The sequence below is a fragment of the Dermacentor silvarum genome, chromosome 1 (assembly GCF_013339745.2).
Source record: "Dermacentor silvarum isolate Dsil-2018 chromosome 1, BIME_Dsil_1.4, whole genome shotgun sequence".
NCBI lineage: Eukaryota > Metazoa > Arthropoda > Arachnida > Ixodida > Ixodidae > Dermacentor > Dermacentor silvarum.
In genome coordinates, this window is record NC_051154.1 from 425,585,696 (window position 1) to 425,611,608 (window position 25,913).

General features: G+C 45.1%; 1 protein-coding gene across 1 annotated transcript in view; it reads left to right on the plus strand.

Annotated features, from left to right (window-relative positions):
• The window catches only part of LOC119437665 (sphingosine-1-phosphate lyase), a 155,658-nt gene that overhangs the window by 70,661 nt on the left and 59,084 nt on the right, over positions 1-25,913 (plus strand). The window contains exons 5-7 of the mRNA XM_037704660.2: positions 2,622-2,713; positions 14,000-14,036; positions 15,470-15,577. Coding sequence (XP_037560588.1) covers positions 2,622-2,713; positions 14,000-14,036; positions 15,470-15,577 — 237 coding nt within the window. The remainder of the gene's footprint in view (positions 1-2,621; positions 2,714-13,999; positions 14,037-15,469; positions 15,578-25,913) is intronic.

Here is a 25,913-nt window from a genome sequence, read left to right on the forward strand (position 1 = left end):
TCGGGCCAGATGTAAGAGTGCCAAAAACTTAAGCACTGCTGTTTACATGCAAGTTTTGTAGACACTTAGTTGGCTGTGTGGTGCGAAAAATGTGACAGTGAGTGTTCAGAGGGCTCGTGTCCTTAGTTTAGCTGTCTAGATAATACTGCATCAGTTTTTTTACCTGTTAGTTGGGAAGACCAAAAATGCAATGTCTTTTGCCCACCGCATTTTTTTTATTCATGAGGATTGTTTGTTATCCAGGCTGTCTGGGTGGCTGCTAGCTTTACCTTTAGCAGCATAAATATTGATTATAAAGTGCTCTTTCTCCGTTTTTTGACAACTGGCTTTCTTTTTTACTGTGGATGGCCCAAAAATATTTTATTTAGTTTTTTCTGGGATGCTAAATACTATTTCTTTATATTGTCACTTGGTAGTGATGAGTGCTGGCCAGCAGGTGGGCAAGCAACCAGCTTGCAAGGCCGCTCTTTATTGGGAGAACTTGTGCCCTCTAAATGAACGTACAACTCAGCGGAAGCGATAGCTACAAGTGCGGTCAGTAGTCATTGAATCAAATGACAGTGTTAATCATACCGTTCCCTATTTATAGCAGTGTCATCGTGCATTCTAGATTCCCTTTCTACAGATAACCGTGCAAGTTTGAGAGCAGGTTACAGCTGTCAGTACACTCTGATATGGACTGGCCTGTCTTTCTACATGTGTATTCAACATTAGAGATGTCCACCCTGAGAGACACCCTGATATCGTGCGCTCTTCTTACTTGACAACACACCACAAAACATTGTAGTCTGAGCTTTCACAGTGCCATCTGGTTATCCTAAAACCTACCTATTTTATTTCTGAAATATGGCGAAAAGAATTCGGGCAGAAACTCCCCACTGGGAAATTGTCATGTAGCGCGTAGCATTCTTTGTAATCATTACTTGTGAAGCCTCTACTGTACCCTTGAGGCCAAGACTCCTATATTTTAAGAGATAGGCAAGTGCAAAAAATACTGCGCATACTATGACGATCTCCCCAGTCAACTAATTTTTACTACCAATCTTGTGCTTGGTAAATGAAGGAAATGTTGCTTTAGTGCTTCTTTTTCTTGCATAATTTGCCCACCAACACGCTCGCCTTCGTTCCACCGCATCCTCATCAGAAGTTTCTCCCTGCTGTTGCAGAGGCGATTCTCTAGTTGCTTGCGTTATCCATGCGAACCTTGTCCACGCAAGCTCTTGCCTGCGTTCTAACTGTGCCTCGGCAAAGCCAAATCGTGCCAAGTATCTCAATGCACTCACTTGTTCACAAGGAATTCATAAGGGTGTTCTAGGCTGCGTGTTGATGCATGCGTTAGTGGTGTAATGGTTTCAATATCAGGCTTCTTTAGTGGATGTGTGTTCAAATTCTGCTGTCAGACAATTTCAATGGTGTTTATTTGATTATTCTTAAAACAGTACTTTGTTTGAAATGATAAGTTTACAAAGCCACCAAGCCCTTTGAATCCGGATGTTTAGGCAAATATATGTTTTAACAATCACTTCCATGCTGGCTGACAAAATATTGCATCTGAGGTTCGTGCACCCACAAGTAGGTGGCGGTAAGTGTACAGACATTTCTGTATTCACCTATTCAAGCCTAAATGGCGACACGGGTTTTTTGGGAGACGAAACGAAAGGAGGAACTGAATGCAGCAGAAAATGACCCCAGTCACCTAGCCAAAGAATGCTAAGCTATAATAAAGAACAGTGCCAGTTGTGGTTAGGGACAGATAAGGACCAGGTAGTCTTGATGAATTGCTGTGTGGAAAAACAGCATGGTTTTTCAATATATTTACATGCTGTTTCAAATTTAAGATTTTTAGTTTATAAGCAAACACTTTCATAAACATTCAGTTCAAAATAAGGAACTGCTTTAGCATAAAAATGAGAATCAAGGGCTGATGGAGAAGTATGGTTCCTTTCTGGCATTTCATTGTCAAATTCATGATGGCCCAAAAATATTTTATTTAGTTTTTTCTGGGATGCTAAATACTAATGCTTTTTGTTAGATAAATTAATTTGTTAGATAAACACACTGTGTCAGTGTTGGCAAGTAGCATTCTGTACTGTAACTTCTGCAGCAGTGTCATGTACACTATTAACTCTATTAGCATTACCTACCGCACTGCCACGGTGACTGGCTGCTGAGCACAAGGTGTCAGGAGTTCAATTCCTGGGCATGTTGGCGGCATTGTTATTGGAGTGGAATGCAAGAGTCTTCATGTACCAATTTGTGTGTGTGCTTTGCAGCATTTTAGGCTTTAAAAATTAATGCACAGCCCTTTACGGCAATTTTTCTGAAAGCCCCGGTATTGCTACAATAAATCCACCAGTCAATTGATCCGGTGCTGTCTGGTGAATCAGTCGATCGGGCAGACTGACAGACTGTTTAGAACAGTTCAATGTAGGCTATGATGGGGATAACTGTTTTGATCGCTTCGTATTAGGGCAGTGCTCGCCTCAGTGTGAGTCACTTGTCCTGTAACTGGTGTAGAAAATTAAAGGTAATTGGATTTGGGCACTGATGCAAGGCTGCGCTGCATTTCAGACAGTGAGCTTGTGTTCTAGTGTATAACACGCCATGTCCATTCTGTGCAGATGACCTCTGGGGGCACGGAGAGCCTGATTTTGGCCTGCAAGGCTCACAGAGACTACGGCTTCTTCAAAAAAGGCATCGTTTACCCCGAGATGTGAGTGCCTACTCTAAAGATTGCCAGCTCCTGTGTCAAGACATACGTTTTGCATCACTTAAACACTGTTACAGGGATCGGGCGATGTGCTGTCGGATGTTGATGCATTGAGCTCGGTTATTTATAATCTTGCTATGTATCAAACATATTTGGAAAGGAGTGATGTTGCAGAAATAATAATGATAAATTCAGGCATATTGAAGAAAAAAAAACTATGCAGAATGTGTGTGAAGTGAAGCTTTCGTTAAGCGGTTAATAAAATGCTCTAAATTTGCCCATTTCATTCATGCATCTTTGGTGTAAAGGAAACTGGTAAATTTGCATGTGCTCTTCCACACCCATGCTACACAATGTCACACATGGCGATCATATTGAAGCTCCAAGTAGCATTGGCATGATCAGAAGTATACATGCGGTTATGGCCTAATGGCTAGACCATTGGGCTGCTGTGCTGGGAGGCCGAGGTTCGATCTCGCGATCGGGCACGTAATTCAATTTTATTTCGTTTTTAAGTATGAGCTATTCAGCAAGGTAGCAGCAACACCCAGAAATCATGGTCGGGAAAGTCCGGAAGGCTGTGCAAAGAAAGCCTCGCTTCAAAAATGCATTCACAATATATCAAACTTGCGGTACTGTCAACCTGCCCTGGAAGATGACTCTTCGTAAAAGTAATGCCTGCAGAGGTCAGTGGACACATCCGATTTTTGTACGATAGCAACGACACTCCCTCTAATTTTCCCATTCAATGTGTGGGAAGAAATTTTGCTCTGTGCTCAGACACTGGACTGGAGATGCAGTATTTCTGGAAATTTAGACTTTCAGGAAATTCTGAGAAAAATAGGAACTCCAGTAGATGTAGCTCATCTTTATTATTCAAGCAGCAATACAGACGAATTACTCTTAAATACGTGCGATAATTATGTAGAGAATGGGAAGAAAATGTTCTTTTCTACAAAAGATTGGTAATCTGATAACTGAGAAAAAGGTCACTTAATGTCAGAGTCTTTGTTGCTCAACACACTGGCATTAGAATCGATTGCGGCTGCTTTCACATTCAAATTTCACTGTACATAGATGAGTTTTCGAACACATTTACTTGTGAGCTTGTCACAAAGATTGTTATGAACATTTCCAATGAAAGACACGTTTCATTCACAAGTGGCAGATGGCAAAGGTATCTACAGCATCCTAGAAGCTATAGATCTTAGCGGCTAATTAGTTCAAAGGCCTTGCACTAGGTCAATGGTTCCACATGCTTTGTGGAGTCCCAAACGCCAGTCCTGGACCAAAACTTGAAGGGCATCGTGTATTCTGCTACATTTGAAAGCTGTGCTACATTCTCAAAAATAAACTGAAAGCACATAATGAAGACACTTGAAAACTGTGCTGCCGTTTTCTTGTCATCGCCATTTTTTCTAGAATTGTATGCTGCACAACAAAGAATGGCAAGTATATAACTGTATGGGGAAACTAATGTTTTTTTCTCCACTTTCTTTGTGCTGCCAAAAAAAAAGATGAAAGAAAAACCTAAAATTATCTAATTACATTGTTTATCCACCTTTTTACAAAAATTTGTCACCTGTGTTTTGCAATTTAAAAGTAGAGTTTGCAACAAAAATATATAGAGACCACGGGATCTGCGAGAACATTGAGTTTCCAAGCGAAATATTGTTTCCTGCCACGTCATCGTTAGCAAGATGACTGCTTTCTGTAATATATCTGTCAATGCGAATCCATCTTTGCATGCATACAGGAGTAGGGACACAACAGGTCTTATTGGCAGTTCATGAACTTGCCAGTGGAGTGCTGCAAGCCTCTGATTTCATACAGCGCTCGTTGCTGTATGTTTGTAGAAACTTCTAAACAACAACGAAAAAGCATTTCATTATGCTGGCATTCAGTAACGAACTTTGCGTGAAATCATAGGTTTGCAGTACTCCACTGGCACGATTATGAAACACCGAAACGCCAAGCAGTCGCTGAGAACCTAAGAGCAGAGGTCATATTATTGGGATCGCAATGATGTGGCGATGAACTGGGCTAGTTGGTGTTCATTTTAAACTGCGCTGAGTGACGCTAATCACGATAAATGACACAGACACCACACGGACCAGATTGCGCTTACTCGTCCTATGTGGTGTGTCTGCTTATGTTTACTGTGATCAGCGTCACTGAGCGCAGTTTAGAATGTTTAAAATGAGCAATTATATGGAAACAGCAGGCGAATTTTTGCCGTCGGCGTTGCCGTGAGGTTCTCTATAAAGTCCAAGTGGGAAAAGATTGTGTGCTGTATGCTGTGGGTGCAAGGAAAAGTGTGTGAGCATGAGCTGAGAAAGATCGTGGCTTGATGTGCACCAACGTCCCACACACCCAATGTTGGAGGTCACGTGATCAAGTGCACGGAAGGTGGGGGGGATAGGAGAGAGTTCAGAGCACACCAATGTGATGACGTGTGTGCTAGTGGGGGCAAGTGAGCACACATCTCCGTCTCTCCTCCTTTCACATGGCCGTCACTGTGTATGACTGTCTGCGCAGCTGAGTGCATACGTACGCAGCCCACGCGCCGTATCTTGGAGGCAATCTGCAACGGGTGCAAAGTTTAGGCGAGCCAAGATGTCTGGTTGCTTTATGTGCGCTGTCTTCCCGTGCGCCTAGTGTTGGAAGCTGTATAATTTCAAGTTTAGGAGCTGCATTAAAGCGAGAGGCAATGGAAGCGTTCACTCCCGTCTTTTTGCACGCTCTTCATCACGCTAACGTTGTGCAGCAAGTGTTCGCAGTGATTGAGGGAGATTTGTTCATGTTTGCTTGTGCGTGCATCACACCATCACACCGTGCGTGCATATATTGCCAGCTTGTGTCAGTTTTAAACTGTGCATCAGATGAGCTATTACCAACATTGCGCGCCATTAGGTTCTGGCCTAATCACTCTGAAATGATCAGCAAATCTGCTTAATGACCATTTATTGGAGATTTTTTATTCATAAATACAAGATTTTGAGTGCATGTGTTTCTATGTGATTTTCAAAGGGAACTACAATTGCTCTGCTATATCCATTAATTTGTTAGATAACCCATTTTATTATAGCTAGGTTTGACATGGTTGGAACCATGTCAAACCTAGCAGGCATATATATACAAAATTTTGTTGTCTAGAGGCCTGGCTCTTATCACCAAACATGTTAGCAATGGAAGAATGTCAACCCCCTGAAGTTGCGTGATATTTCATGAGCAAATTTACGCACGCTTTGCAAAATTGGACAGCAAGGTGTGCTGGCAGTGATGAGGTGACATTAGCAAAAGCCTGACTTCATTGTTAAGTTACTTTACCGGCAATCAGCTGCAGCCCTCAGTGGCTGTAGCATTCTGCAGCTGAATACGAGGTAATGGGTTTGGTTCCCAGCTGCCACGGCAGCATTATAATAGGGGCAGAATATAAAAACACTTGTGTACAGTGATTTGGGTTGCATATTAAAGAACCTCCGGTGAATTAAGATTAATCCCGAGCACACCCTCTCCCACCTCGTTAGGGCATCTCTTATATAGCCTGTGTGTTTCTTTGTGATGTTGAACCCTCTTATTTAATATATTGGTAAGCTATACATGAAATGAGACAGTGATGAGAGTATACTGCACATTTATTTATTTATTTATTGAAAATACTTTCAGGGCCCGAAGGCACTACAGAAAGGAGTGGGGAGAAAATGACAAGACGTGCAACTAACAAAAATATTACAAGGCATTTTGTAAAGCGATCTTGAACTCGTGGTCATCAGTTATGCTTGCGATTGTGGAGGGAAGGGGGTTCCATGCGACGCTTGTTCTAGGAACAAAAGAGTCATTACACAATTTTGTGCGACAAGACGGTAGGCCAACCTTGAAGCAATGATCGGTCCTTGAAGAAATATAATGAGGTGGATGAAACAGGATGGTCCTTTAAATCGTTATAATAATAGATTTTGTGAAAAAGATTAAGGCGAGATGACTTTCGACGCAACGAAAGGTCAGGCAAGTTTAGGGTTTTCTTCATGGACGTGACACTGGAATGACGTGAATAATTCGATAAGATTAAACGTACTGCGCGATTCTGAATAGCTTCAAGAGTTTGAATGAGGGGGGTCTGAGTAGGATCCCATATAGCACATGCGTACTCTTAACTTAGAACGTACCAGGGTTTTGTAAAGGGTTAACTTCAGGGATGATGGGGCATCAAAAAAACTTCGACGCACATAGCCAAGCATGCGATTCGCGTTGTTAGCTACATATTCGACATGCGTATTCCACGAAAGGTTAGAAGAAATGTGAACACCAAGGTATTTATAACTGTCAACAGATGGTAATGGAATATTATTGAGGGAGTAAGTACGCGAACAATGAGTAGTAGCGTGGCCAGAAACTCGCATGCTTTTACATTTAGTTGGGTTAAGTGTCATGAGCCATTGATTGCACCATTCAAACACTATATCTAGATCGTGTTGCAGATTGTTATAATCAGCATGGTTAGTAATTTTTTGGTAAATTACACAGTCATCTGCAAACAGTCGGACAGTTGAGAAGGAAAGGCAAGTAGGAAGATCATTAATATAAATCAAGAAAAGTAGAGGGCCCAAAACGGACCCTTGCGGAACACCAGATGTTACGGGAGAATTAGGTGAACAAAAGTCATTAGCTGTCGCATACTGGCTACGGTTGGAGAGAAATTCCTTAAGGGGGGACGCGGCTTTCGTATCGCGAAAAATGACCAAAAAATCGATTTTTTGAAAAGCGCATATTCCGTTTCTGTAACTCTTTCTTTATCTGATTCCGAAATATGAACGCTGAAAACCGCGTAGAAGTGCTCAAAAAAATTTTTGTAGCAGCCATCGTGGCGAAAAAATTCCGCGGAAATCGCGAAAAAACAGCGTTTTTCAAGCCACGATATCTCCGCAACGGCTCAACCGAGCGCCGCCATTTTGCCCTTGTTGGAAAGCGCATTTCTCCGTCTTTAAATTTGCCGCGCCAGCCACCTTCTCCATTCAGAAGCAAGCGCACAAAAAGCAAATGTTTCAAGGCCGTTCCGAGGCCTCCGATTGGCCACGCCCGTCACGTGGCCAATTGGAGCTTCGCCATTGGCCTCGTTGGCGGTGTGCGTCTTCTGCTAACACGTCGCTGCGCGCAGGCCGCGCTTCTCGGCGCGCGATGTTCGTCTGTACGTGCGGTGTGTAGTTTCAGAAGCTTACATCTGATATCGCCCGTCACTCGCACGTCTGACTTCCGCCTCGCATTGTTCGTGAGCACGTACGGAGCGTAGTTTCGGAAGCGGACTCCACAATTGATAAGCGCCTCCTCGCATCTCGGCTCACCAGGATCGCCAGTACTTGCGGAACGTAGCTGACTTGTGTTGTGATACGCGCCTCTGTACATATCGGCTTGCTGTCAGTGCGTGAGGAGCTTAGTTTCGGAAGCTGGTTTGTGATGTGATACGCTACTCTGGTGGACATATCGGCTGGACGCATTCATCCGCGCTTGCGGGGCGTAGTTTCGGAAGTTTACTGGTGACCATGGGTCGGCGACCGCTGAAGTACAAGACGGCTCGTGCTTACGCACTCGTAAGCGAAAATCGCCGACGGTGAAAAAGACTGCTTCAGGGTCGCGTGGCCGTACTGAGCAGCATAGCCCAGAAGTCGCAGACGCGCAGAGGAGGACTCCACATGCGAGCAAGAGGCGTACGCGTGCCGATGATGCCGTTCAGGAGCCGCCACCGAGCACTTCACACGCGGCCGGAATGCCTACTTGTGTCGACGATGTTGAGGAGTCGCTCTCTGGCACTTCATACGCGGGCGAAACATCTCGTGCGAGCAGCAGTGGCACCGTTGAGCTTGTCGCGCCGGCGCGCATTCCACATCGTCAGATGCATCCAGCGATCGCGGCTCGGATGTGTCCGATTCTCGTCTCGGCACTTCGCACGATGTTGCTACGCCGTCTACAAGTAGGGGCGGCACCATTCTGGCACACCTGGAGCCGCGTTTTGTATCGGCCGAAGCATCCCGGGAGGTCGCCGCGAAAGTGCAAGCAAAACTAGGTTCGGTGTCGGCGACCGCGCGGAAAATGGAACTGACGGTTGAAGGCGAGGTGCTTGCCGGTACGGAACAAGCGGAGGAGTTTCTCATCGTTCAGATGACTGCCCTGAACGCGCTTCTCGGCAAATCTAAATGCCAGCAGTGCTCCCAACCAGGACTTTCAGTTGAGCTGGGAACGAGACATGGGTTAGCGGCGCAAATGATACTGACGTGCGCGTTTTGCGGCGCTGTCGCGAAGGGGTGGTCATCGCCGCGAAAGGAAGGCCGCAAAATTTTTGATGTCAATATGAGAGCAGTACAGGCTGTGAAAAGTATTGGCAAAGGGGCAACAGCTTTGACCGATTTCTGGTCTATAATGAATGTCTCCCATAGAGGGTTGCATCACAAAACATTTCAGAAACATCTCAAGGCTGAGTTCAGACCTGCCAGTGAGACAGCTGCTGCCAATATTTTTTCCGATGCTGTGATGGCAGTGCGCAATGTTTACAAGGAGATGGACCCTACCTTTAATAACAATATAACAGTGGTTTATGATGGGACATGGTTAACACGTGGCCATACATCTCACGTAGGTGTTGGCACAGTCATAGAATTTTTCACAGGACTGGTGCTCGACTGCGTGGTCCTATCAAACTGATGCCATGGTTGCATACTTGGCCCCAAAGAAGGGGATGAAGGCTATGATGATTGGAAAGCATCACACGTCTGCCAAAAAAACACAGATGTGAACTCTGGCAGAATGGAGGTTGAAGCAGCATTGACTCTATTCAGGAGGTCCCTTAGCAAACATGGTTTGCGATATACAAACATTGTTTGTGATGGTGACAGTAGAACCTTTGTAGCACTCTGTCAGGACCAGACCTATGGATTTATTCCATTTACAAAGGAGGACTGCATTAATCACGTCAAGAAAAGGATGGGGACGGCTCTGCGTGCTCTGGTCACAAAAGGCAAGAAAGGGCAACCTCTTGGAGGGAAAGGTGGCCTCACTCAAGATTTAATAAAGAAACTTACAAATTACTATGCAATGGCCCTGCGTGACAACGACAATGTTCAAGACATGTAAAAAGCCGTGATGGCAACATATTATCATATAACATCTACCGATCAAGACCCCCATCATGACCTTTGCCCGCAGGGGCCCCAAAGTTGGTGCCAACATCAGGCTGCAGAAGCAGAGAAGAACCCTCCACCTCCTCACAAGTACCGGCTTGGAAAGCATGTTGCCGAAGCATTGCTGCCCGTGTACCAACGCCTTTCTGACATGCAGCTCCTCAGCCGTTGCCTAGGGAAAAAAACCCAAAACGCTGCCGAAAGCCTTCATTCGGTCATATGGTCGCTGCTGCCAAAAGATAAAAATGCATCATTGGTTGCGACAGAGACAGCTGTCCATGAGGCAGTCTGCAAATACAATGCTGGGGCCCGCCGTGCGTATGCTGAGTATTGTGCAACACTTGGACTGCAACCGGGACAACATGCTCTTCGCAGAGCAGCGGAAAAGGATGTCTTGCGGAAAAAAAAGTCAAGCAAGGCACATCAAACCAAAGGCAGGGCACTCAAGAAGCCGCGCACTGAAAAGGACACAAAAGACTACAACCCCGGTGTCTTTTGATAATGTAAAATCTAAGGTACAACTATGAAAGCCTTTTTCTCAAAATGACTTTTCTTGCTTCCTGCTTTGCTTGTACCACTGATTTCTTCGTGACCACTAGGTCTATTTCAGTTCCGTTTTTTTCCCTGTATTCCTGGATGTACTGTCCAGGGCATGACACTCTTGCTTTTCCAGTTTGACTTTACTACTATTAATGATTCGGCTATTTGCCCACAGCCTAAAGGCCTGTGGTACAGTCACCTCTTAAAAAATGAGAATTAAAAAAAATTACTTTGCAAATAAAAAAATCTAGGACTGTCACGACCTCAACCATTCATCTTAGAATGCACAGTGCTTTGCACAAGTGTTCTATCATATTTATAAGCGATTCAGGCTTGGAACAAGGCCAGAAGGAGAAAAATATTGTACATAAAAAAGTTCTAAAGATATCTTTATGAAATTTATACAGTAGTATCACAAAAACATTGCAGATAGACTTCCAATTTTCATAAAAATCCACACAGAAATAAGAAAGTTGGTATTGAAAGCCACGTCCCCCCTTAATCCATGCAAGTACACTGGGGTCTATGTTAAGTTGATTAAGCTTGAAGATAAGTAGGTCGTGTGAGGCGGAGTCAAATGCTTTGGCAAAATCTAAATATATGCAGTCAGTATCAACATCATGATCTGCGTTAATAAATAAGTCGTCGGTAAATCATAGCAATTGCGTTTTGCACGAAACTGCTTTACGGAATCCATGCTGATAAATACTGAAGAAGGAATTGGACTCAAGGAGTTCGATGAGATGCGAGTATATTATATGCTCTAAGATTTTTACTGGGATGGATGTTAATGATATGGGACGGTAATTATTGGGGGAATGTACATCACCAGATCTATGCACTGGGACCACCTTCCCTATCTTCCAGTCAGAGGGCAGTGTAGACACCTGTAATGACTGTTCAAAAAGCTTTGACAATATCAATGAAGAATACCCTTGTATACACTTCATCATTTTAGATGAGATACAATCTGGGCCGGCTGATGAAGACACTTTTAAATTGACAATAAGTCTTTCGACACCAACTGCATCAATAGCAATGGGATCCATTGGTAAGAAGTTGGTCTTTGGTATTTGTGGAAACACTGTCGGAATGCTCTTATTAAAATGAGTAACAAACACATTGTTCAGAACATTGCAGCACTCGCTTTGAACAACTGGAGCATTAGATTGGAATAATTGAATGTTTGTCCCTTTAGAACCGGTAATAATGCTCCAAAATTAGCGGGGTTAGAAAGCAGTAGCAAAGGAAGAGTTTTATGATAGAATTCCTTCTTTGCTTTTGAAAGCGCAGTACAGAATTCTCGGTTAAATTTTTGATAGCAAGACCAGTGGTCTGTTCTGGCTGTTAGCTTTGCCCGTCGAAATATCCGCTTCTTTTTGTTGTGCATGCACTTTAACGTGTTATGAAACCACGTGTTATGAAATTTAACGTGTTATGAAACCACCATGTCTGGAAAATTGAAGTCACCAAGTATGAAGAGGGGCGATTTTGGGTATCTGACGAACAGCTGATTGACAGCATCGTGGAGGTCATTACAAAAGGACAGTGATGCAGTTGGTGGACAATAGCAAACACAAAAAATTATTTCGTGAGAATCGATGAGCACGCGTACACATACAAGCTCAAGTGAAGATACAATTGGAATAACATGAGAAGCAAGCGTATCGGCAACCGCCAACAGAACACCACCACCAGACCGGTAACCACGATCACATCGGTAAAATTTGTAGCACTTTTCACAGCCCAAAATTTCTTCATTTTTAACTTTCGCAGACAGCCAGGTCTCCGTCAGACCAATAATATCAGCAGAGCATGAATCAATAGCGGAAGACAATTCAATGCGCTTATTGAGGATACTCCGGACATTGGAAAGGAAAATAGAGGCGTTCCTTGCGCGGGATCTAGGCATACATAGCTATGATGCACTAGAACTGCCGGCACGTGCAGGTACAGTGGCCGTGCTATCTTGCGTATCTGCCGATCGTGGCAAATCAATTTCACGTATGCTGTCAGTTATTGCGCAGTAAACGTACCTTTTTTTATTCATGATCAGTTTATTCATGCGAAGCAAGTACAGCTGCCCTGCTACCTTGGCAAATTCCGTTAGTTTCCTCCTTGAGTTTCGCGTAGCTCTGCAAAAATCTTCGCTAGCTGATACACCAGTACCTTTGAGCTTATGTTTCTGGGCCCAGACTGCATCCCTGACTTTAGACGACGAAAACTTGATAATTGGTCGAGTCTTTTTATCGGTGTAGGATCCTAACCTGTGCGCTCGAGAGACTTCCGAGTCAGGAATTTCTTGAACATCTTGAACAAAGCCTTCCGACTGAACCCACGTCTCAGTCGGGCATTCCGGTATTCCAAAGAACAATAGGTTATCTCGTCTGGATCTGTCTTCAAGATCGTCCAGTCGGGAACTGAGTGCCTGGCCTTCCATTCTGACAGCTTCAGTGATTAGACGTGGTGAATCACTGAGAACTGCAGAACCGTCGAATGATTCGACGAAAGATTCAACCGTAGACAATCTTACTGTTAAGTCAGCAACTGTTTGTACTAAAGCCTTCTGTTTTGTCTTTAGGTCATCAAGAACTTCCATGACTTCATTGTGACGGTGGTCAACTTTTTCAGAAAGTTTAGCGATAGCATCAAGTATTTCTTTGTTAGTAGGGCCAGGGTTTAGTTCAATGTCTCCGCAACATAGTAAGAGCTTTGTAACAAATACGCATTCACACAAACACTCAAAAAGCACACTTGGGCGCGGTAGGAGCAGCAGGCAGACGTTGCTAGTCCACTTACTGTAGAGAGAAGGAGGTTTACTAACCTGCACAAAAAGCAAGATCGGGTTTATGAGTGACTGCATGGCTGCCGCTCGACCGTGCCCACTGAACGGGCATATTAATTCCAAGGTCCTTATATCCTCCCGTGTCGCTGCATTCGCCAACAGTGTTGTCGGCCAGCTGAACGTGGAAGGGATGCCACCGTTAAAGCAGGGCTGATCACATGAGGACGCATTATTAAAGATCGGGGCCGTCAGCAACAGTGTCGATGAACAGCCGACAATCGCTGGATCCGTTGGTTGTTGCCACGTGCCAAACCGGGCGATAAACTGCACAAAAAGCAAGCACATGCGAGCAATGATCTCAGTTTTCCTAAACCTCCAGCTGTGGCTGCCATGTTTGGTGTCAGTCTGCATTGTAATGATAATGTAACACATTTTTTCACTATTTTATGAATAAGCCTTAAACAATTCATCTGCATATTATATTTGCAGTCATGTTTTGTTTGTGCAAGTTTAGTAATCATAGTCGCTGGTCTGCCAGGACCAGCAGCAGGTAATTTGAATGAATCAATAAATGAATAATTGCATGCAACAGGAAAAACATGAAACCAGTTATAAAAAAACAGTGGAGCAAAAAATGCTTTGGAAAGTATGTGGTGGTGCTGTAAGGCTTTGTCAGATTATAGGATAATTGCAGGCTATTACATCAGCTTTTATGCAATGCTTTTCCCAGTTACTGATATTGCATGCCATGTATCAGAAAGGCTTTTTCTCATATGCTTACTTGTGTTTCAGGGTTGTTCCTGTAACAGCGCATGCTGGCTTTGACAAGGTAAGGCAAAAAAAAGTGTATTGGGAGAACTAATGCATGTCACATGAAAAGTGTTCTGAATGTTTTTGCGAGATTTGCATGTACATAAACATTACTCCTGTAAAATTTGACCTGGGATTTTGAGGTGACCATCCAGGACACTGATTTTAGCAAAGACAGCGTTAAATTTTACGGAGATCTCTCTGGTTGAACAAGTTGTGAGCTGATGGAACACGAACACCGTGCCCAGAGTGTGTCACTTTTTACACTGGGAAAACCGAGCATGCATTCGGTCTGCATGCAGCATTGATCATTTGTTGGCAGCACGTTTGAAGGCACTGAAGTGCATTGACAATAGTTCTTTTGGTTTTTTGAAGTTCACTTTAAAGTTGACTTTAAAGTTGACTTTGGTTCCTTGAAGTATATGTCTCGTATCAACAGCTTGTAGTTTGTCCTGTGAATAGATTCTGTGTTGTGTGTGCGCTTGGGTGTCGATTGCGTTCCTTCGTGAGTGGTCCTGGGCCCAAACCCCTCTTATTCCATCAGAGTGTTCCTCCTCTATGTAGCAGCTTAGCACTGGTGATCTTCAGTTTGTCTGGAATAAAGCTGTGTTCAATAAACCTATTTCTCATTGTTAGCAGCACATCTTTCAAAACACCAACATTACGTTGGATTTCCTGAACATGTATGCCATCAAAGCCAGGGAATTTCTTGTTATTGAATCAAAGTAAAATGGATAGCAGATAATTGGGTGTGAGGCAGTGAATAAAGAACACTGAATCATGCGGAATCACGTGAATTATTCACGTGGTGTTTTCATATCTGGCGTGCACTTTTTTTGCAGCGTGGAAAATTAAAACCACAATGGCTATCTTCATGGAAAGAAATTATTTGGACATTTGTCAATAGGCTGAACAACTTCTCCATTTTAGATTTTTCATTTGAAGCAATACTTTAAAGTTGATAAATTAATAAATTTTAATTAATGGTCTGAGCTCCTAGCGAAAAATACATTGAGTTGCTCAAGAGGACAGTAGTTAGTTGCATTCTCGTATTGCACGCATGGCTTTTTTAAGGCTTGACAGGAGTTAGCTGAAAAACCCTGTATAAATGTATGAACGCTGGCCAGGACTTTAACCGAAAAATCAAATTAACCAGAGTCGGAATAATGAAAGTGTACTGTATTTTAATATTGTGTAATCTCTCTTCAGTGCATATTGCAAAGTAAGAAAAGTTCATGCTGGAAGGTCCCCTGTTCTATAACTGAGTTTCAATCGCATGTACTGGACAAGCTAAGATTCAGTGCCATTTTTAAGCTGCAATTAAGTGATATAATGACACTTATCTCGCAACTTTAGGAACTATGTACAGAATGGCGCTATACAATATGGTGTAATGGGTTGGTAAACGTAGTTAGAGTGAGTGACCTTAATGTATCACATATATCATTGCAGGCTGGTGAATATCTGAGGATCAAGGTCATCCATGTGCCAGTTGACCCGCAGACGATGAAGGCTGACGTGCGGAAAATGAAGGCTGCCATCACTGGAAACACCATCTTGGCAAGTGCAATCTCTGTTCGTCTGTCACTTGAGTAATCTGCTCATGATTTGAACTGTATAGCTTTTACCCTGTGATCAGGTTACAGAGCCAATAAACAGTAGAGTAGAATAAGAAAGAAAATTATGCATGGTGATATATTTCTGAGGGTGGCTATTTCACTATTAAAGCATTATAGCGGAGCGGGAACATACTGACGCTGTATATTGAGGAGGCCTTCATAAATGCCTGAGTGTTACCAATTTAGGTGGAGTTGTATTGATAACTATTGCTGGCAAAAAAGTTACTGTACACTTGAATTTCGGGGACTTCCTTGTTTCACTTTTCCCATGACATTCATGAATTGCACTTAGTCACCAGCACATTGCATATGCATAGAGGAAGGCAGAGGCAGTAAAGTCTATTATTGTGTCAGCGATAGTTGATGGCAAGTAGAAGCCTGCATTGTAGGTATGCGTTATTTTATGGTCCTGGCACAATATGTACTGAAATTACAGTGTATTGTCTGTTTTTTTTTTTGTACATGATCTAGCCAAGAAGAGTTCAAGCATAAATGCATCGTTTTTAAATGGCAGTGTTGAAAGAGTACCTGGGTATAAGCTAGACTTAATGTCCTTATCTAGTTGCTGATAAGAACTCAGTGAGGTTTCAGTGGGCCAAAAGGTTGTGCCATTGTCAAAACATGCCATTTGTGGTTATTTTAGTGGCTGAAAATTATTCCTGTTCATTTGACATCATTCAAAGAGTGCATTTATCTAGGCCAATTATTACGGAGGACGTGGACAGTGAGAAGGAAATTTTCAGAACAAAAATGCATTGGAGTGCATATGGTTGGCATTGCCAAGTCCTGACTGGTAACTTACTGCTATTCTTGAAAAGAAAAGTGTACAATCATTGCATTCTACCAGTGCTAACATAAGGGGCGGAAACTTGTAGGTTAACAAAGAAGCTTGAGAAGAAGTTAAGGACCATGCAACGAGCGATGGAGCGGGAAATGTTAGGCGTAATGTTAAGAAACAGGAAGACAGCAGTGTGGATTGGAGACCTAACAGAAGTAGTCTATATTCTAGTTATTAGATGAAGGGTGCAAATAAAGACATGCACAGACAAAGTAGACAGGACTAGCACTAATCTGGTCTACTTAGTCTGTGTAATGTGTCTTTATTTGCGCCCATCATGTAATATCCATGTGTCACCAACTAGGTCAACAAGAAGTGCTCCTATGATATTCCAGCTGACATTAGAGGGGTCCTGAACCACCCCTCGGGCTTGGTGGAAAAACGTTGTCTGCGGATAGCATACGCTGCTCTGAACATCTCAGCCAAATTTTGCAGTCATGCGGGGCATGTGGAGCTTGCAAGTGGAGCAAGAAGTCACATATTTCTCAAACACTCTCTTTTCAAATGGGGCCTTCTCCTCACCTGCTTCGAAGCTACCGGTGGCTTGCATATGTTGTCATATGCAAGATTCTCATAGACGGCTGCTATTGGCCCAGAAGGGAATTTGTATCAGTCCACTTCTTTCTACTGGTGCTGTGTATGTTTATTTATGCAGTTTTATAAACAGGCTGAAGTAAGCATAAATCTCGTTTCGAATTTCAATAATAATTACCTACTTATGGAATAAGCCGACTATCATCTGCGGCACGCTCTGCCGCACCCGTGCACATAGAAAATAAACTTTGGCCACCCTGCTTATCGGTGTCATAGCCATTGGCTCTCGCTAATTTTGATTACTTTTGAACACTCAGCTAGCCTCGAAGCACGCTAAACTTAAGGGGGGACGCGGCCTTTGAAAACCGAAAAATCGCGAAAAAGTCGATTTTTGGAAAACCACATATTCGGGCAGTATGTCTTATAAACTACCATTTCTGTAAATATCAACGTCTAATTCATCGCGAAACTATTTCAAATAAAGTTTATAACGAGCCGCGGCAGCCCTCGCGCGGCGAGCGAGCGCTCAAAATACCCCTACTTGGCGCGAACGCCATTTCTCCACCGCTCACCCGAGCGCCGCCATTTTGGTGTTGTTTTGTTCGTGCATTCTTGCGCTTTTTTTTCCCTGCCACCCGCGGCGGCGTCGGCAGCGCGGGAGAGGGTAAATCTGTCATGATTGGAGGGCTCGCGAGAGCTTTCAAGTTTCCCGCGGCTGAGACGCGAAGCTGAGATTGGGCGAAGCGCGCGCTCCTCAAGAACGTGGGGGAGCCCGCGACTCCCATTGGCTGCTGCGCGCGATGACGTAGTGTTCTCCTGCATAATGCGCCCGGCCGTCGTCTGCTTCGGCTCCTCAATCGCCGGCGCCCTTTGTGTGTTCCGCTTGCCATCGTCCATCTTTGCAGCCGTTCACATATTCTCCACGTTTCTACCGTCTTTACGAGACGATTTTCAACCGTCTTTACGAGACGATTTTCAACCGTCTTTACGAGACCGTTGTTGCGTTTAGCCTGCCGATTGTTGTGCGGTCGGATACGATGCGCCGCCCGATGAAGCTCAAGACGCTACACGCGTTCGGTACAAGGAAGCGTTCCTTGAAGCTCGTCCGCATGGCGAAGCTCGCCGCTCGCCCGTGCGCCGACGATGATCGCACCGATGGTTTCTGTGGGGCAGCTTCTGCTTCATCTACGCAAGAGCGTGGTTCCGTCGACGCTCCTAGCAACGGGACTCCAGCTCTACCGGCGCAAGAATTCGTCGTGACGAGTGCGCCTGGTGTCTCGTGCTCATCGACAGCGGCTTCCACATCGTCGCTTTCATCTGCCTCGGACAGTGCGATCGCGTCGTCCACTGTGCACTTGAAAACACGTTTCCTGACGTGCGAGGAGAAAGAGGCGGCAGATGAAAAGCGCGCTGCTGTGCAACGAGGACTTGGCGCGATGCCGGCGACGGAGCGGAAATTTCAAGCAATGGAGCGCGATCCTGAAGCTGCCACTGCTACAAGTGAAGGCGAAAAATTTCTCCTTGTGCAAATGGATGCCCTAGGCAACCTGCTATCCGGGACCCCGTGCCAGCGGTGCTTCGCGACTGGGATGAAGGTTCAAGGAGGCACCCAACTTGGACTTGCAACAAAGCTTGAGCTGCTATGTTCAAATTGTGGAGTAGTTGCAAGCTCGTGGAGTTCTGCTCGTCAGGATGACTCAATGGCCTTTGATGTGAACATAAGGGCCATTGTGGCAACAAAGCAGATAGGGAAGGGACAAACAGCCCTCAATGACTTTTGGGCAGCAATGAACGTGTCCCATCGTGGCCTGCATCATAAGACTTTTCAAAAACACCTGAAGAAATTCAGGGAACCACAGACACAGTGCATGGACAAGTTCTATGCAGAATCTGCTTCTGCTGTGAAAACTGCCTACAAGGAAATGGATTCATATTTCACCAGGGATATTACAGTAAACTTTGATGGAACATGGCACAAGCGTGGCCACACGTCCCATATTGGAGTTGGTGCAATAATAGAATATCACACGGGCCTCATCTTGGACGCCATTGTCTTATCAAACCAGTGCCTTGGTTGCCAAGTAGGACCAAAGCCTGGAGACCCAGGCTACGCAAGCTGGCAGGAGCATCATGTGTGCCAAAAAAACACCGACTCTAAGTCTGGGAGGATGGAGGTTGAGGCAGCTCTCATCCTTTTCTCACGCTCGGTGACAAAGCACAACCTCCGTTATACAACGCTCGTGTCTGACGGAGATAGTGCCACCTTCTCTGCCCTTGTGCACGAAAATGTTTATGGACTGGTCCCCATTTCGAAAGAGGAATGCCTGAACCACGTCCAGAAGAGGATGGGGACAGCACTGCGTAACCTTGTGCAGAAAAGTGACAAGGCTTTAGGAGGGAAGGGCAGGCTCACAAAGGCCCTCATCGACAAGTTGACCGATTATTATGGCTGGGCCCTACGGAACAATTCAAACGATGTGGCTGCAATGCAGCGTGCAGTGATGGCATCGTACCACCACGTGACATCCACGGACAAGGATCCTCACCACGACTTGTGCCCTGAGGGTGCAGACTCATGGTGTCGTCATAACGCCAGCAAGAGTGATGGTGCACCACCTCCAAAGCATCGTTACAATCTACCAGGCTATGTTGCAGAAGCACTGCTACCTGTTTACGAGCGCCTCTCACAGGCTTCTCTTCTGCAACGCTGCCTGGGAGCAAAGACGCAGAATGCGTCGGAATCATTTCACTCCGTGCTGTGGTCCCTGATGCCCAAAGAGCAGCATGCGTCGCTGATTGCTGTGGAGACAGCACTGCATGAGGCAGTTTTAAGATACAATGCTGGCTGCCACAGGGCCACCCAAGAGCTATGTTCATCAGTGGGACTCGCACCTGGCCACCTGGCCATTCAACGGGCAGCCGAGAAAGATTCTCTGCGCTTGAAAAAGGCCAAGAAGAGATCGCAACAGAAGGTGGAAAGGCGGCAAAAGAAGCGAGTGTGTAAGGACATATCTAGTTATGCTGCAGGGTCATTTTAGAGCAATATATGTGCTTAAAACTTTCGAAGCTCATTTTCTCAAAATGACTTTTTTGGCTGGTGAGGCTGCTTGTTCCAGCCATATCTCTGTAACCGCTCATCAGATTTCCAGAAGGTTTTTTTTATTCTGTATTTGAATAAATTTCTGAGGGCAAGACAAGCCCATTTTTTTTATATATTGTGTCTGTGATTTGTGATAATTAATCAAAATTTGATTGATAAAATCTTAATCAGCAACACTAAATTCGGTGGTCTGCTAAAATTTTTCAGCAAGGAAATTTAAAAAAAGGGCTCTGTCTTGCCCTGAGGTATCCATCTGGGAATCATCATAGTGAATTTCACAGTTGCAGCACCTTTTGAAAATTCTCCAGGCCTGGAACAAGAAAACCATATGCACCATTCTGACATAATGCTATAACATGAGAACTAGTGAACATAACTGCATGAAATTTTGTAGTTCTACTAATGCTTTTGCTACGAGTCTATCCTGAAAATTTTATTAAGATATCTCAATAAACAAAAAAGTTGGTCTCCGAGGGTAGCCTCCCCCCTTAAGGTCAGACCACACATATGCTCCTGGCTAGACGCCTTGGCAGACATTGCTTTGTACTGAGCTATTGACAGCGCTTCAGAATGTGCAAGTTGGATGTGGCTACTATTCATCTGTCAAGCTGGTGCAGGACAAAGGACCATGTAGTACAGCCAGACTGGAGCACATGAGCGCAATCATGCACTCCAGTCCTGCCTTATTCTGTGGCCCGGTCATGCACAAAGCAAACGCTGCAGATACGCACTACAGTTGAACGTAGCTGCGGGCTCTGCTACATAGCATAGATACTGCAGCTGCCACGTGGTGCTGCGATGAGCCCGCTCACTAAGCGTACTGCTACTCGCTGAGGACAACCACATTTGGCGCGTTGTAGGCACTAAAATCGGAAATAGTGGTGCCTACGTGGACATTCAAAATTAAATTTAAACTGCGCACCACGATGGTAGGCGGAGCGTTGTGGGCACACCCGGCTTTGCCGTAGCCTTCTAATGCAAAGCATTGAAGAAGGAGCAGGAGCACCGCGAAGTAGGTCAAAGGTTATCTTTGATGGACAATAACTCCGCTTCTGCTGAATGCATTGAGCTACTTTTTTTGCTGCCAAGTATTTCTGAAATAGTCTAGTTTAACTTCAAATGCAGTTCTCGACTATGGTAAAAAAGGGTTTCAGGGCCCCTTTAAAGAGGCCCTGAACCACCCCTCGGGCTTGGTGAAATAACATAGTCTGCGGGTAGCATACGCTGCTGTGAACATCTGAGCCAAGTTTTGCTGTCGTATGCGGTGCATGGAGCTCGCAAGCGGAGCGCAAAGTAATCTTTCTCTCAAACGCTCTCGTTTCAACAGAGGCCATGATCCTCACTCTTCTGTGTGCTTTATTACGTAATAAAGCACATTCCAATACGCGCTGCTATTGGTCGCTGCGGTCGGTTACACCGCGGCCACCGCGAGCCCATTGGCTAAGCGCACTGTGGCTCGCTGAGGACAACCGCATTTGGCTTACATTTAGCGCGTCATAGGCAGCAAAATTGGAAGTGGTGGTGTCTACCTCGAATTTTTCTCGAAGGTGGTGACCTACCTTAAATCTAAAATGAAATTTGAACTGCGCGCCATGGTGACGCTTTGAATGCGGAGCGTTGTGGCTCTGCCCCACTCCGCTGTAGCCTTCACAGTGCGAGGCATTGAAGAAGGAAGGGGGAGCACAGCGGAGGCAGTGTTTGATTGCCAATAACTCCGCTTCTGCTGAAATTATTGAAGTACTTTTTGCGGCAAAGTATTTCTGAAGTTGGCCATTTTCACCTCAAATGTCTTTCTCTACTTCGATAAAAAGTGGTTCAGGGCCCCTTTAAGAGAAAAAAAAATGGAGCTGGGCAGGCCATGTAATGCGGAGGGAAGATAACCAGTCGTCTGTGAGAGCTACAAAATGGGTGCCGGGGAAGAGAAATGCAGCCAAGGATCGCAGAAAAGTAGCTGGTGGGATGAAATTAGCAAATTTACATGCATGGGGGTGGGGTCAGCTGATGCAAGACATGGGTAATGGAACATTGCTGGGAGAAGCCTCCATTCTGCAGGGGGCATAAATTAGGCTGTTGCTGATGGCGATTTGCCGTTTGCTCAGTGAAATATTATGGCAGTACATGAACTAGAAGACAAAGTAAAGAGCTTTCAATACATTCCTGGTGGCTTGGGAAACCGTATAATCAGACCTCTTTAAGTGCTTGCTACTTGACTCACGGGCACAGCAAACCAACTCAGTCTGCAAGTGCCTCTCTTATATTCTTTGTTCTGTCCTTCATCCCTTTTGTGCTATCCGAAGTTATGGACTCATACCAACTAGTCTTTTTTTCATACTTAAAAGTGATTTAATAAAATTTTGTATAACATGGTCTTCAGTGTGCATAGATTGTGATTGCCTGTTTACGATGTCTTTTTCATACATTTATGAAAAAAAAGGAAAGAAAAGAAAGCAGACATGAACACGCCTGGGATACAAGCACCTGGAAGAGGAAACAAAAATTAATTCTTCACCTTTGAAGGTGAAGTCTAAGCACTCGGGTACACTCTGGCATTATTAACTCATTAGCCAGGGAGTGCGTGCTGTTACGTTTGGCCGAGTTGGCTTCCAAGCCGGGAGAAGAAGACGCCGGGAGAAGGAAGAACGTACTTTTAATGCGGCATGCTTGCCGAAAGAAGGTGTACAAAAAGAAGCGCCTACGGCGTGATCCGCAGTCCTTTATAAAGGAACGCCGTGATCAAAGGGCGAGGGAAAACATCAGCGCACATGTGCGAAACATATTATTGTCCGGAACAGATGAGCCAGACTTGGGCACCGGCTGATAAGCGGTGCGCAAACGCAACAGCCCCTCCCCACGGAAGAGCATCAAGGGGGTAAAGAAGGCTTCACACGCACTGGTTTTTGCGAAAGGTTCGTCGAAGACTTCGATGCAACAGCACTTTTGGAGATTTTTCACCAGTTCAGCCGGCTGCGCGCTTGATGGGCAGGTCCAAGGTGCACAGAAGCGCCAAAGTACTTGGTGACCGATGTTCAAGGATCCGGCGAAGTGACGTCTGACCGTCCGAGGACAGATGACTCGGTGCTCGGTTTTCAAGTCGAAGGATGCGTCCTTTACGGACGCTAGCAGGGCCCGGTGGTCTCAGGCCGATGTGCGGAAATGTGGAGTGCATGGCGTGGCAGGAAACTGCAGGCGACGCCGAGGGCACGAATCTCGGGCCAGGGTCCTGGGCATAGGCGATACAGCAAGCACCACCGCAAACAACTGCCGAGTGCGGCCAGGCTAGACCCTCATACGCAGAGTGTTTTGGAAACCTTCCAATTGGAACAAAATTGGCTGTCGAGGACTTGCGACAATTACGGTTCTATGTGAACACTGCATCAAGGCTTTGGTGCCACTAGGCCGACCGGCGCCGAGGGAGAGAAAGCCCTGCTGAGACCATCTGCATTTGCGTGCAGCGATCCTTTCTTATGTTCAACCGTAAACGCGTACGGTTGCAAACTGAGGCTCCAACGTAACAACCTGCCATTTTTGTTGGGCATCTGTTGAAGCCACGGGAGCGGACGATGATCTGTAATAAATATGAATTCTGCTCCAGCCAAATAACAGGAAAGTTTTTCTACAGCCCAAACGAGGCACGCGCATTCCTTTTCTATGGTACTGTAAGCTTGTTCACAAGCAGGCAGCTTTCGGCTGGCATACAAAATGGGATGCTCATGCCTGTGCTCGTCTTCCTGACTCGAAACTACACCTACCCCTTTTTCGCTTGCGTCACACTGCACAAGAAAGGGTTTCGAGTGGTCTGGGCTTGCCAGGACGGGCTTTGCGGTGAGAGCTCCCGTCAAAGAATTAAAGGCCGCTTGTTTTGCTTCGTCCCATTGCACACATGTAGGAGCGTCTTTTTTCAGCGAGTCTGTAAGGGGGGCTAGCAACCTGCAAGAAATACTTGATATAGTGTTGGTAGTAGCCTACCATCCCTAAGAAAGTATGGAGCTCAGTTTTCGTTTTCGGCTGAGGGAATTCCTTGATTGGCAGAACCTTTAAATCAAGTGGACTTCGATGTCCTTGACCTAATCTGTGACCTAGGTAGCCTATTTCTGAGCGACCTAATTTGCACTTCTGGGCTTTTAAAGTTAGGCCAGCCTCGCCAAGGAGACTTAGAACCTCCTGCAAATGGGTCACGTGCTCAGGCCAAGTATTTGAAAACACTGCGATGTCGTCGAGATACGGTAGTGCGAATGCCTCCGCTCCAGCTAGCACTTGATCCATGAGTCTCGAAAAGGCGAAGGGGGCATTTTTAAGGCCGAAGGGAAGAACCAAAGGCCGGAAGGTGCCGAAAGGTGTCACGAATGCAGCCAATTCTCTCGCTCGCTCAGTTAGCGGCACTTGCCAGTACCCCCGCACTAAATCGAGCGTAGAGATAAACTTAGCTTTGCTCACCTTTTCAAGGCAGTCTTCTATGTGCGGTAAGGGATACACTTTGGTAACACTTAAAGAGTTAAGCTTACGGTAATCGATACACGGCCGCGGTTCTTTACCGTTAGTTTCTACAATTATCATTGGGGACATGAAGCTTCCTTCACCTCGTTCAGCCACTTTAAGCTCTAGCATCTGATCAACTACCTGCCTCATCAATTTTTCATGCCGTGGTGAACATCTGTAAGCTTTACATCGCCTGTTGTGCAACATTGGGTTGTCCGCTTCTGGTGTAAGCTCAATATCATGAGTAGTCAGAGTGGTCCGACCGGGTACCTTTGAGAACACGTGTCTGTGCTCAGCTATCAAATTTGTTAAATCATCAATCTGGCTTTTACTTTGAGCAGCACTGTCTGCTGTCAAATTAAGGATTTCATCCACAGAAAAACAAGTCATGTCATGGGGAATGTCAGGAAGTTCAGCTTCTACTTCTTCGGGTTGATTTAACACCAAGTTCACAACCGGCACACGCTCTACATAGGGCTTCATGAGGTTTCTGTGATAGATACGTATTTATTTCCTACGATCTGGCAGTTTAACAACGTAAGTTGTGTCTGAAAGTTTGTGTTGTATCGTACCGGGGCCTTCCCAGTGTACCTACAACTTGTTAGCTTTAGAAGTACGCAACATGAGCACCTTTTGCCCTTCGTGAAACTGGCGCACACTGCTGTTTTTGTCGTAGCGCTTTTTTGATTTTGTCTGAGCTTCAAGCATATTAGTTTCCACTAGAGCCTGCGTGTCGTACAGGCGCTCCAGTGGGTTGCAAACGTACTCGACCACAGTCGGGTCGTTACCCTTCTCTTCCCAGTTTTCACGAACTAGCCTAAGCGGGGAGCGCAGCGCCCTCCCGTACACGAGCTCCGCTGGGCTAAAACCTGTCGATTCATGTGCCACCGAACATAAGGCAAAGAGCATAGCTGGTAACGCGGCATTCCATTCTTTTTTTTTTCTCATAGCACAAAGCCCGCAATACCCGCTTCATTACAGAATGAACCCTCTCTACACTGTTGCTTTGCAGATGTTGAATAGAGCTGTGGTGTATCTTGATACCCCACCTGTTAAGAAAGGTTTTTGTTAAGGGGGGACATGGGTTGTGGAGATTATGTCCTGCATCTTATGGCCAATTCTGATGAAAATAATCAGGCTTGCTTAGTTTTTCGTGCTGATTTCAAATATGCAATAATTTTTCTTGTAGGTCCATTTGTTCAGAAGATACACAAATCTGTCGCTCTATTGTTTCAGGAGACAATGGAAAAAAAACTGCTCAGTAGAAAGTGAATATTATTTCACAGCTAGATACTATAATACGCAATAAATGCAATGCTGCAAAAAAGT